The 12,140-nt window shown below is 35.9% G+C and overlaps 2 protein-coding genes across 2 annotated transcripts in view; one reads left to right on the plus strand and one right to left on the minus strand.

Moving 5' to 3' along the window:
* LOC138175720 (F-box and leucine-rich repeat protein 13-like) overlaps positions 1-12,140 on the minus strand; it is a 207,515-nt gene that overhangs the window by 143,893 nt on the left and 51,482 nt on the right. The window contains exons 4-5 of the mRNA XM_069106218.1: positions 9,669-9,721; positions 4,214-4,314 (exon numbers count right to left, since the gene is read on the minus strand). Of these exons, the coding sequence (XP_068962319.1) occupies positions 4,214-4,314; positions 9,669-9,721 (154 nt within the window). The remainder of the gene's footprint in view (positions 1-4,213; positions 4,315-9,668; positions 9,722-12,140) is intronic.
* The window catches only part of LOC138175895 (leucine-rich repeat-containing protein 17), a 57,248-nt gene that overhangs the window by 4,832 nt on the left and 40,276 nt on the right, over positions 1-12,140 (plus strand). The window lies entirely within an intron of this gene.

Below are 12,140 nucleotides of genomic sequence, written 5' to 3' on the forward strand. Positions count from 1 at the left end.
AAATAAAGGAAAAAGAAGAGTATGTCTTTAAGAAGTATACTTTTTGTCATGTGGGCAGGATAATCAATGTCACTTTCTTTTTCCTAAGACATCATCTTCATAATTTACTCATTATTCTCTTAACAAGAACAATTAAGAAGTAAAAAACTAAGTAACTGGCATATTAGCCTTTTGTGTGTGTGTATGTGTTATGGTCCCCTCTGGTGGTCTGGTGAAGCCTATGAATCCCTTCTCAAAAGAATGTTTTAAACCACATAAAATAAAAATATATGTAGGATTACAAAGGAAATCAATCACACTGAAATGGAGTTATTGAAATGTTATAAAAGGAAGTTCATGAGCCCCTAGTTAAATAACCTTTGCTCTTTGGCTTTATGAATAGTCCTGAAAAATTGTCTTTATATTAAATTTATTAGGGGAGCTGATTATTAAAAGGAACTACATAAAGAATCTTCTTATGAGCATATTTTTTCTCTAATATGAATAAGTCATCCCTCTTTTGTTAGTAAGCTGTAATAGAGGAATTTTTTTTTTTTCAAATCAGACCTGTACCTCATTGAAGAAGTTTCCCCTACCTTCTCTGCAATGCATCTTAATTATCTGGGGAAATGACAGGTTAAATGTCCTGCCCTGGGTCACATAGCCAGCATGTGCCAGAGGCAGAATTTGAATACAGGTCTGGCCATCTCTAGCCACTGTGCTATATTAACTTTCAGTTCTATGTTGAAATCCATAACACGGCATTAGGTGATAATGTTGTCTTATTACTACACCTATCTCAATATCCTCAGGTTTCCTCTCAGGGGTCATGGGCAGCTTGACCTAGTCGTATTAGTCGCCAAGTAAGAATTTTTTAACTTTACATAATAATTATATTCAGCAAAAATTTATTATGTGCCTAGGGAAGGCACTGAGGATGCTAATAGAGATCCTGTACACGATCCTGTACTTGATGTGCTTTGTGCTGGGGAACATGTGGCTGCTGGTGCTAAGAAGCAACAGTGTAGGAGGGGAGAGAAAACCTGAACACAAGAAGGTCTAATGCAAAGGAGAACATAACAAGTATCACCAAAGAGGCACAAATTGCCCTGGGAATTCAGAGATGGAAGAACTCCCTTTGGGCTAGGGAGAAACAAGGGAAACCATCATGGAAAAAGTACAAGTCTTAAATAATATGTAGGACATACCATGAGTAAAGCCACCTAACTAGGAAAATTTGAAGAATGTTTGGGGAATAGTGAGTGATCTAGTTTGACTATAGCAGAGGGTATATGGAAGGGTGAGTTATGGCCAGAGTGTGGAGGGCCTTGCATGACAGCTAAAGAGTCACTGAAGGCTTCTGAGCACAAGTGTGCCATCATTCAATGTTTTAGGAAAATAAACATGGCAACTAGTGTACACAGAGTACAATGAAAGTTGATGAACCAGTTAGAAGGTTATTGGCATAATCTAAATGAAAGGTACTGAGGGCATGAACTAGGCTGATGTCAAGGGAAGAGAAGAAGAGGTGATAAAAAGGAAGAGGTAGAATCAACAGGTCATGGAAAGGAATTGAATGGTGAAGGTCAAGGCAAAAGGGGGGAATAAAGAACAATTACTAAGCTTTGAGCCCCAAGTAACCAGGGGCACCATTCAAAATGATAGGAGGATCAGGAGAAGGGGAAGAGTCTTTGCCTATTTTGTATGAATTCAGCTTTTAACATTATGAGTTTGAAGTGTAAGTAGAAATGCCCAGCGGGTAATTGGAAATGTGTGTGACTTGAGCTCAGGATACAGACAAGATGTAAGTGGAAGAGTACAGAGAAGTAATGGCGGGAAGTCTGGGACAGGATAAGATCATCAATTCAATCCAACAACATTTATTAAGTATCCGCAAGAGGAGGAAAAGAGATTTAAAAAGCAAGAGAAAAAGGTTACAATCCCCACTCAATGCTGAAAGATGGACTAGACGAGATTTGACGTTTACTTCGAGCCCTATTATTGTTCTACATAGTCCAGGAAAATTATCGACATAATTCACCTTGAAGGAGGGATTGAGACAAAATTCAAGAATCAACATTTAAACTGATCTGTGTTTCCTTTATGCTTTCTCTTCTCAATCACTTTCCAGGAGAGGTATTGACAAATAGTAATTTGTCCAAAAAAGACAAAAACAGAAGAGAGGAGATTGGATAGGACATTACTCCTGAAGAATTAAGAAACGAATATGTATTATATTTTATGTTTGCTTCACTTTTTTTCCCCTTTTTTGAACCAGACCCAGGGTATAGAGAACTAACTTACAGATGAGAAAACTCCCTCATCCAATGCAGGGCGGCCTCACCTTCTCTGCACTCTCAGGCTTAAGAGAGTTGTCTGGGGCACTTAGAAGTGAAGTGACTTACCCCAGGTCACATACAGAGTTTGTGGGAGAGATGGGACTTGAACTTCCTGACTCCTAGACTTTCCTCTATCCAATATGTCACACTGACTCTCATTACACTGCTTTTTAAAAATTATGACACAAATCACAAGTAGGAGAAAAATAGTATTTCTTTAAATATGAAGAATGATAAAATTATGTTTTCCTATAGGATATCAGACATTATGCCTATTTACAGCTCATTATCCACTATTTTTTCTATGAAATTTTAAAATACCATGTTTTAATCACACATAAAGCCCTTGTGGATATTTTTTCATATTTTCAGAAACCCCAAAGAAGTTGTCTATAGAATTTTACCTAAAAATTAAAGAATGTTAGTTTTTGGTTGTGCTTAACTATAAATTTTTATATTACATATGTGTTACATATGTAATGAATGGCTATATTTTTCTGGTAACAATAAAAAATTATGTGGAGAACATCAAAATTCATTATCAAATTAAGTTTTTTGGCAAGTCCTTTCATCATAAAGATAATTGACTACTGTCAATTGTTCAGAAAAGCCTATATAAATCCTTAGTGTCTTATATATTAAAAAAAATAACTAGAGGATGAATTTTCAGAGAATTAATTTTTGTTTCTACTGGCTTAAGGAACTAAGTCTTACCTCTCTCCTTACAAATGGAAAAATATTGCAAGTAAAGATCACTTTTCCCAAAAGAGCTGTTACAAACCCTTTCTGCTTTCTTTAAATTCACAAACTCACCCTGCTCTAATTGTCAGGAGATGTTCTCATCTCCTAATTTACTGAGGAAATTGATTGAGAACCCCTGATGTGAAATGTTTCAATTTCTTTTCTTCACACCTCAACATATCTTTTTTTAAAAAAACATTTTATTTCCTCCCATTCATTACATGTAAAACATTTTTAATATTATCATTTTTTTTAAGTTTTGAGTTCCAAATTCTACCTCTCCTCCTCCCATCCTGAGAGGGTAAGCTATCTGATATCAGTTATATGCCAATATATCTTTAAATCTCATCCTTATCTCTTCCCTTTCTCCTATCTCAGAGGCAGAGTAGTTTTTTCTCCTCTCTAGCTCTTCTACCTGGAATATTCAGAGCAATGCTGGGGGTTAGCACAATGCCTGGCCCACAGTAGACACTTAATGCATGTTTCCTGACTAACTGCTAAAACTTAAAATATCACCTAATCCATCATTCTACCTTCAACTGAGATTGTACTTAAGAATGTTTTCTTTTTTCCAATAGACATTTTTGGACTGGGAATATGCAAAAAGTAGTACCTAAACTTATATAAAAATGGTTTCCTACCCTCTACTTTAAGCTTTTCAGAAAAACAGATTGTGTCACCTCTCTTCTTACATTGTAAAATCTCACATTCAAGGAGCTCTTTTAATCCCTGATTGGAATGCTTCCCACAGATTCCACTATTTCTTCTAAACCTGTTCTTCAAATGAAGAAGTGAACACTATGAATTGAGGCCTGAGTTTGTGACTTTGTCAATTGCTAGTAGTTTCTTTCTATCAAGCCTATGGGATAAAAGCAAGCATAAAGCAATATCCATATCATGCATGGAATGGTCAACCACTAGTGACTGATGAGTGGACAAAGGTAGGGAGAACGGAGATGTCGTGAAAGGAAGGAAGCACAGACTGATGAACATGTAACAAGCAAATGGGTCAAAGGTGGTGACTGCCTTATAAAGCTTTGGTTTCTCTCAAAACATTCAGGATAAATGCCACATTTCTAAATGAAAGTAGATGCACTAGTGAACTTAATGTCACTTATTTCTCATCAACCTAATTCAGGCAGGGGAAAAATTACCTTGATAGTAGTCTTAGTGTTCTATTACTAATATCTGTGTGAGCTATATTCAGATGGGTAAGAGCTGGGCAGCCTTCTGACACATATCTCATTACATCATCCTGAAGAGAAACAAACAAACAATCCTTATTAAAATCTGATGTGATTTGCGGCCTTCCCATTTTCTCCCTATTTCTTCTACTCAGCTCCTAATGAAATACATATTTATAGTCTTAGCACAAAAAAAAGAAGATATTATATAATCACATTAAACTTAATAAAGCACATTGACTGCATTAACATGTTCAATCCTTACCACTCCTCTGAGGTAGTTATAGATATTATCCCCATTTTGGCAGCTCTGTGGCACAGTAGATAGTCAAACCTTAAGTCAGGAAGACTCATTTTTCTGAGTTCAAATCTGGCCTCAGACAACTAGATGCGTGACCCTGGGAAAGTCACTTAACCCTGTTTGCCTCAGTTTCCTCATCCATAAAATGAGCTGGAAAGGAAATGTCAAACTGATCCATGATCTCTGCCAAGAAAACTCCAAATGGGGTCACAAAAGGTCAGACACTACTGAAAAACAAATGGACAACATATCCCCATTATACCAACAAAAAATGAACTGATTTGTCCAAGGTCATAGATTCATTCTTCAGTCTTGCCTTGACTACAACTTCAGGTCTTTTCCCCATTACACAATGCTGCTTCCTACTTACATAGTATAATTCAGTTTTCAGTCCATGTGGGCTAATTCGTTGTGGCACTAATTGGTTTTGAGTGGAAAACTGCACTTTTTTTGCAGCTATGTTTAGTCAGTCTATTAACTTTATTTAGAAATGACCCATTCCATTCCTCTGCAATACCAATTTCACATTTAAATTTAAACTACCCCAAAACCAGCTCTAAGATGAGAAAATGCCAAATTGCCTTAACTGTAAAGATACAAAAAAAACTGCCTACATTTGAAACAATAGAAAATTCCAAAAAACAGGATTACTATCAACCAGTAGGAGAGAAGGAATAAACATTAAGCACCTACTATGTGTTGATTCTCACAACACAATTAGGGAAACTGAGGCAAAAAGAGGTGATGGGATTTGTCTAGGATCACACTGCTACTAAGTGCATGAGGCCAGATTTGAATTCAATTTTTCCTTACTCCAGGCACAGTGCAACAACTATGATCAACAGACAGACTTTATTAATGAATAGTTCCTTATTTTAAGTTTGTAGCATATTATAAAACTCGGGCAGAATTTTAGTTCTATACCTAGAATGACAAGCTCAGCACAGGTATTTAACCGTAGTGTTTTAAAAGGGTACATGACTATATATCTAAGAGAGGGAATAAGTGGCAAGCATAGTCTTGTTGCCCAGGTGGTCATGCCCAACACTGCAGAGGAGACATAGGCCAATTCTACGCCTACCAGAAGCTGAGAATCTTTAATTTCAGCATCATTTCCAGTGATAAACATCTTGTCCCAGGTATTTCCTCTAGTCATAAAACAACATATATCTAGGGCTGGTCAACAAGGGCCTACTCTACTATGATAGGGGCTGGCCAAAGTGCCAAGGCAATGGAGATGTGTGCCCTGTGTGTCTGCACAGATTTGTCCATAGGGTGACTGAATGACAGTCCCCTGAGTCTTTAGCTATAGGAAAAGCTCTGAGGGCAAGGATGCTACCTGAAGTATATCTTCCAGGCTTTCAATAAGTGATACAATACTGCTAATGTTTTGGATATGTAATCATTTATATGGTGAAAAAAAATCCTGTCCTTCCTTCTGCTGGACTGGCAAGATTCCCTCTCTGTGAAGAATTCGGACACTGCTACCCATCTCTGGCTACAGGTGGAATCAGCTAGAAAGAATGTGGGACCATTTTTGTGGCAGGAAAGGGGAAGGATAGAAAGCTGGTGATGAGAGAGGCATAAGTGGAAAACTGAGCATGTTTCTGAAAATGCTGTGCCAACTAGAAGCACTCTATTGCACTGGTACTCAACAATGAAAGGTACTGGAAAGGCAAACTAACAGAGTAAAAGGAAGACAGAGTACTAGCTTACATACTTCTTCAGGTACAGATATAGAGAAGAACAAAGCGTGGCCTCTCAGCAAAGAGAAATAGGAGATAGGAATTCTTGATCTGCTACAGCATGGCAGTCCTTTGAGGTAAGTCAAACTAGAAAGCAGTCAGCTCCCTGTTCTTCTGTCTAGAACAGACAGATGTCAAAACAAGTTCAAATCAGCTATACCCTCTGTTTCTCAAGTGACCTAGGAATTCTTTTCAAAATGACTAAGCGTATAAATACAACGTCAATAAATATTTGAGGGCCTATAACAGTTTGCAAATTTGTCTATGATGCTCTTTGGATTTTTTAAACATAAAACATTAGACGAGTTTCTGTGAGAAATTGAAGCATGCTGAATAAATATAGTTCTTTAAATGTAAGCTTGCATTTAAAATGCCTTTTTCACTGAGAACAATAGTAAAATCTGGATGAAATTAGCAGTACCACATATTATTAGAAATTATAGTTGGTAAATACTTTGATGTTTCCAAATTTGATGCAGATGTTACTGAGGTTTGACTTTCTCACTAGACTGGCAAATTCAAAGAATATTTAAATTTACTTGAGACATAATACACAAATTACCAAAAAAAAAAAGTTTTATACATTTTGCTATTTCCCACAGTGCCTAGCACACAGTAGGTTCAAAAAATACTTGCTAAATGAATGAATCAATCCATGAATGAAGGAAATTTGGCAAAAGTGACTACAGCTAGAGGAAAAACATCTGGAGAATCAGGGAGGGAAAATTTTCTGTCTTTCTGATGGGGGAAGCACATTATCATTTTGTAAAGAAGTAACAATACAAATAAAAAGAATGCAACTCCTCTTTCTGATGTAGCTTCTCATATGGTTTTTGATATCTCTTAGCATTATGGAGTTCCCTTTAGGGGCCTATATCAACATAAAGAAGCAACCTAATCACTTCAAAGTAAGTGTCTATGACGTAACAACAGAGCATAGTGGAAAGAATGGTAGCTTTGGAGTCAGATGTCCAGTTTCCAATCCTGACTAGGCTCATATTCCTCATATAATCCTGAGCAAGTCACTTAACTTCGCTGGACCCCATTACCTCATCTGTGCAATGAGGGGTTGGATTAGGTGATCTCCAAGGACTCTTACAACTCCAAATCTTGATGATATTATCTACTGGCTATCCATAGGTGTTTCCTCTATGTTGTTGAGCACAAACAAAGCAGCTGATTTTAATCCACAATGACAATAACTTAGTAGGCAATAGGGGAGGAAGAGGGGAGGTTTTGAACAATTAAAAGCACTTGAAAATTATATGCATAGACACTGTATTTATATTTCATTTATATTTTTCCTTACTTAAAAATAACATTTTACCATCAAAATTGAGGAGGATAGGGTGGATTATATGAGGAAATTGCTGCCAGATGCTGTGAAAACTGGAGACCACCATAACTGCTCAGTTAGCAGCCAAGAATATAATTCAAGAGTAGCAGTCTCTCTTGGTGGAAAACATCTGAAGAAATGACAGAAGCAGCTGAAGAGGTCTGACCAGTCAGCACTGTCCCCAAAAAAGGCAACGACTGAACACTATCTGTGATGCTTGTATATTCTGTCTGCTTAGTAAATATTTGTTGAACTGAATTGAATCAAGTTATTTTTTGTATTCCCATATCACTTAGAACAGGGCCATATACACGGTAGACTCTGAGACAATCTGTGCCACATGGATAAATATGCACTGTTTCATTTACTTCTGGCAGAAATGGTTCATTAAAAATCTTAATGCTTTGTCATCATCTCTTACCAACAATTGAGAGGTGTGGCACTACTGCTACTGACAAGTGGCAAACATGTGGAAGGAAATCATATTGAAAAAAAATTGAATTTGTTTTCTAGATTAGGAAATACAACCTGGGGTGGTAGGTGAGGCAGAAAATCTGTGATTATATCACGTGTGTGTGTGTGTGTGTGTGTGTGTGTGTGTGTAAAATAGGTATGTACATACATATATACATATGTATGTACACATAAATACATATGCATATATATAAATAAATATACATATAGTCCTATTAAAAAGATAAGAACCAAGTTTGACTATCTGTTTTACAGATAAATTGAGAAAAAAATACTTAAAAGTACTTGCTTTTTTTCAGAATTCACACTAAAATATAACCGCTCTCAGTTCATAGAAAAATACTCTTTTTTAAAAATTAATAGATATTTAATTAAGGATCCAGCTACTTAAAAAATTGTCTTCATTGTCACTTCCCCAGATATTTATCAAGGGGCAAGTGAACCAGCATTGGACCAATCTATTCACTGAACTTAATTTAATGATTGGTGCTCTACGATGAAGTCCTAAATATATATTAGTCCTATTAGGATGCTTCATTGTGGCATGAAAGTGGCTTTGATTTTTCAAAGTCTATGCCCGCGGGGTCCACACACTGACAGGCCTGATTAAACTAGAAAGATCTAGGGGATGAGGTTAGTGTTGGACTACATTCCACTCATCCAAAGTTTAGACTTGTCAAAAGAGGCTCATTGACAGAGAGCTAGCCACCAGACAAGAAGTTTCTTTAGCCACATCAGGTGGTAAAGATCATGTATTAAGGTCTGGAAAGGTTTTGATCAGGGTAAGACTGAATTCCATGGATGAGAGTTATGCAGATAACTGACAACCAATTTGGTCATGGAAACACTCAAATTCCATGGAAATGGAATTTGGAAATTTGGTCCATTGCCATATATGTGTGTGTTTATGTGTGTCTAATATATATATATATATATATATATATATATATATATATATATGAATATATGCATACACGTGTGGACATGTATATAGGAATCTGTGTATGCATATGTTCGTATATGCACATGTGTACATATACACATATGTGTAAATAACTATGTGTGTGTATTTAACTAGCTTTCATTAATATAAGGAACATACAATGAGGATACTCCCTCTACTAATGCAAATTGGTCATTTCTCTGCAATTTACAGTCTTAGAGAGTTGCTTAAGATTATAAATATGGTTCATTTTAATGTAATCTTTGGCTTATAAACATTTGCCAGCATTGATAGTAATAGGTACATTCCTTCAAGGTTATTATTTACAGTAAATATAAGGAGAGAAATTTCTTGCCAATTTTAAACAGCTTGCCTTTCTCTCATAGAATTGACACCCAACCTTTAAAAATAAATACATGGAATATAACTTTCTTTTGGTAGCATTCCTAAATATATATTAGTACTCCAAATTGCAAATGCTAATATTCATTCATTCTTTCTCTCTCTCCATATCCATATATACATATATGCACACATATGTATGTGCATATATACATACATATAACATATTGCACATATGTAATATATGCCAAATGCTTTTATAGAAAAAAAAAGATGATACTCACATTTAATCCTTTGCATTCAGAGACATTTAATTCTTGCAAATTTTTACATTGATCTAAATCAAACATAAATAACATGTTGTTAGGAGATTTATTGCACATGTTTAAACTTTTTTCCCCCAAGAGTATGAATAACAGCAAGATGACATATAATGTAGTACCATTCATTAGAAAACAAGAAGAGAAATTTTGGCATGCAATTCATTCTAAGTATATGCCTGCTTTTCCAAGGAAGTGGTTCCTCTTGGCCTAAAATTACAATATGCAGACAAGCTTATAATTTCATGAAGATAAAAAGGGGAAGTGGAAAGAAAGAAATTACTCATTTCAGAATAACAGCATACATTACAGGCTTGAACCTTCAAAACACTTCAATAAAACTAATGCTTGTATTTTTCCACAGCACACCTTAGAAATTGGCACAAAATCCTCCATTCACCAAAAACTAACAGTTTATATAAGTTGCTCAAAGGCAAATTTCAAATCATTATTAAAAATGCTACAGGCAAAATTTTCAGAGATGTATTATTCAATAAATATTTAGCATGCCTACTATATGTAAGGCATGATGATAGTGAAGGGGAGGGGAGAGGGAAGACAATTCAAAGAAGATGTTCCTGTTCAATAAACACTTATATCTATCCATAAAGGTAAAATATGAATATTTTCAAAGAAACATTCTAATGTATTATGTTATATATAAATGCCATATGAGTGGAACAGATAGAAATGATGGGGCACAGATGTTTAATGGAAAGTGAAATCACTTCCATCTCAGGTCAACAAGGAGGATGTCATGGAGGCGCGGGATTCTGATGAGGGGTGCACAGGCATTCTGGGGGAGCAACAAGATGAGGTAGACCAGAACAAGGAGGGAATGTACTTCTGCTAGTCAAGTTCATAGGTAGCAGCTCCTCTTCTCATGTCAATACAAGCCTCAATTAATAAGAAAAATTATGCTATTCATTCTAAGTACACAGAAACACAAAGAGGCATCACATAGCAGATAGAGTTCAAATAGAGAGATTCAAATCCTATCTATGAAGCAGGGCAAGCCCCTTAAACCAAATTGCTTCAGGCATCTTCCTAAGGCTTATCTACCTAGTCCCATTTGTTAATGGAAGGAGCTCCCCCATCAGAAGTTCCTTTCATTAATGCAATGACACATCTTTCATATATTTACTTAATTATAATTCTATCTTAAGTAACATTTCTTCCACTATAAAAAGTGGACCACCTCCTAAATTAATGATGCAAACCAGAAGTATGTTAAGAACCAAAAAATAGAAAGAGACCTTTGAAAGAAATGTTGATGTTGGAAGTCATCAGTACAACTTAAGGAAAATATAGATTCCAAAAGCAATACATGTTAACTGGATTTGGGTGAAAAATATTTTTACTGGTCTGAACAACTGCCTGAGTTTAGTGAGACTACCCTTTCAATTTTAAAATGAAGTTTCAAAGATTCTGTCTTTATCAATAAGTACTGATTAGTGTCTCGGATCGTGCCAGGTTCTGTTATGTGTTAGAGATACAAATAGAATGAATGAAATAATCACTGTTTGAGAGAAGTTTACTTGTAATAAAGGATACAGCAAGAAAATACAAAAGTACATAAAGAATATGTATACATATATGCAATACATGCAGTATACATTAAAAAGACAATTAATGCAAATTTTAAAAGTGGTTAAATACAAGGTAGTTTGAGAGAGAAGGATCTAGCCACTGGAGATATCAGAAAGGTTTCATGTGGAGGCAGTACTTGAGCTGAACCTGAAAAACAGGACTTCATATGATGGAGGCGAAGAGAGGTATGTTACAAACGTGGAGGACACGCCCAGTGCAACAGCAGTTAGCTCAGAGACTGCATTCATGTGTGAAGAAGAAAGAGATGGGCAGTTTGTCTGGACTGCAGTACTGGAAGAAAGGCAGTAGTTCTGAAGTGGAGAAGTTTGGAAGAGGACTGTGCTTGGGGGAAAATATAAATATAAACTTTGAGAAATGTTAAACTTGAGACGTCTCCAGGACGTCCAGTTTGAAATATCTAGTAGGCAATTAGTGACACAGGATCAAAGCTTAGGGGAGAGACCAAATACATAGATATGGGTGTCGTTAGCAGAGAGATGATAATTAAACCCAAATGGAGCTGATAAGGTCACCAAGAGAGTCAGTGGAGAAACAGAGGAGTAGAGGGCATAAGAGAGAGCCTTAGGGACACATCATTTAGAGACAAGATCTAGATGATAAACCAGCAAAGGAGAAGCTGTTAACTGAGATACCTTGTTAAATAAGTGACTTATTAGGTTTATATTTTCCAATGACAATACTTTTTCTCTTTGCTGAGTTTTAAAAGGTATTACCACTAATTATTATAGCTAATTTATGATTTTCAAGGAAACAAACATAATAAACTCAATCACTTCTCATCTAATCACAGCCCAAGTCAGAAGATTCTTGTCCCAAACCCTGCTT

Source organism: Petaurus breviceps, unplaced genomic scaffold, assembly GCF_028583685.1.
Source record: "Petaurus breviceps papuanus isolate PSGF00001 unplaced genomic scaffold, PetGlider_PUasm1.0 79, whole genome shotgun sequence".
In the NCBI taxonomy this organism is placed as follows: Eukaryota; Metazoa; Chordata; class Mammalia; order Diprotodontia; family Petauridae; genus Petaurus; species Petaurus breviceps.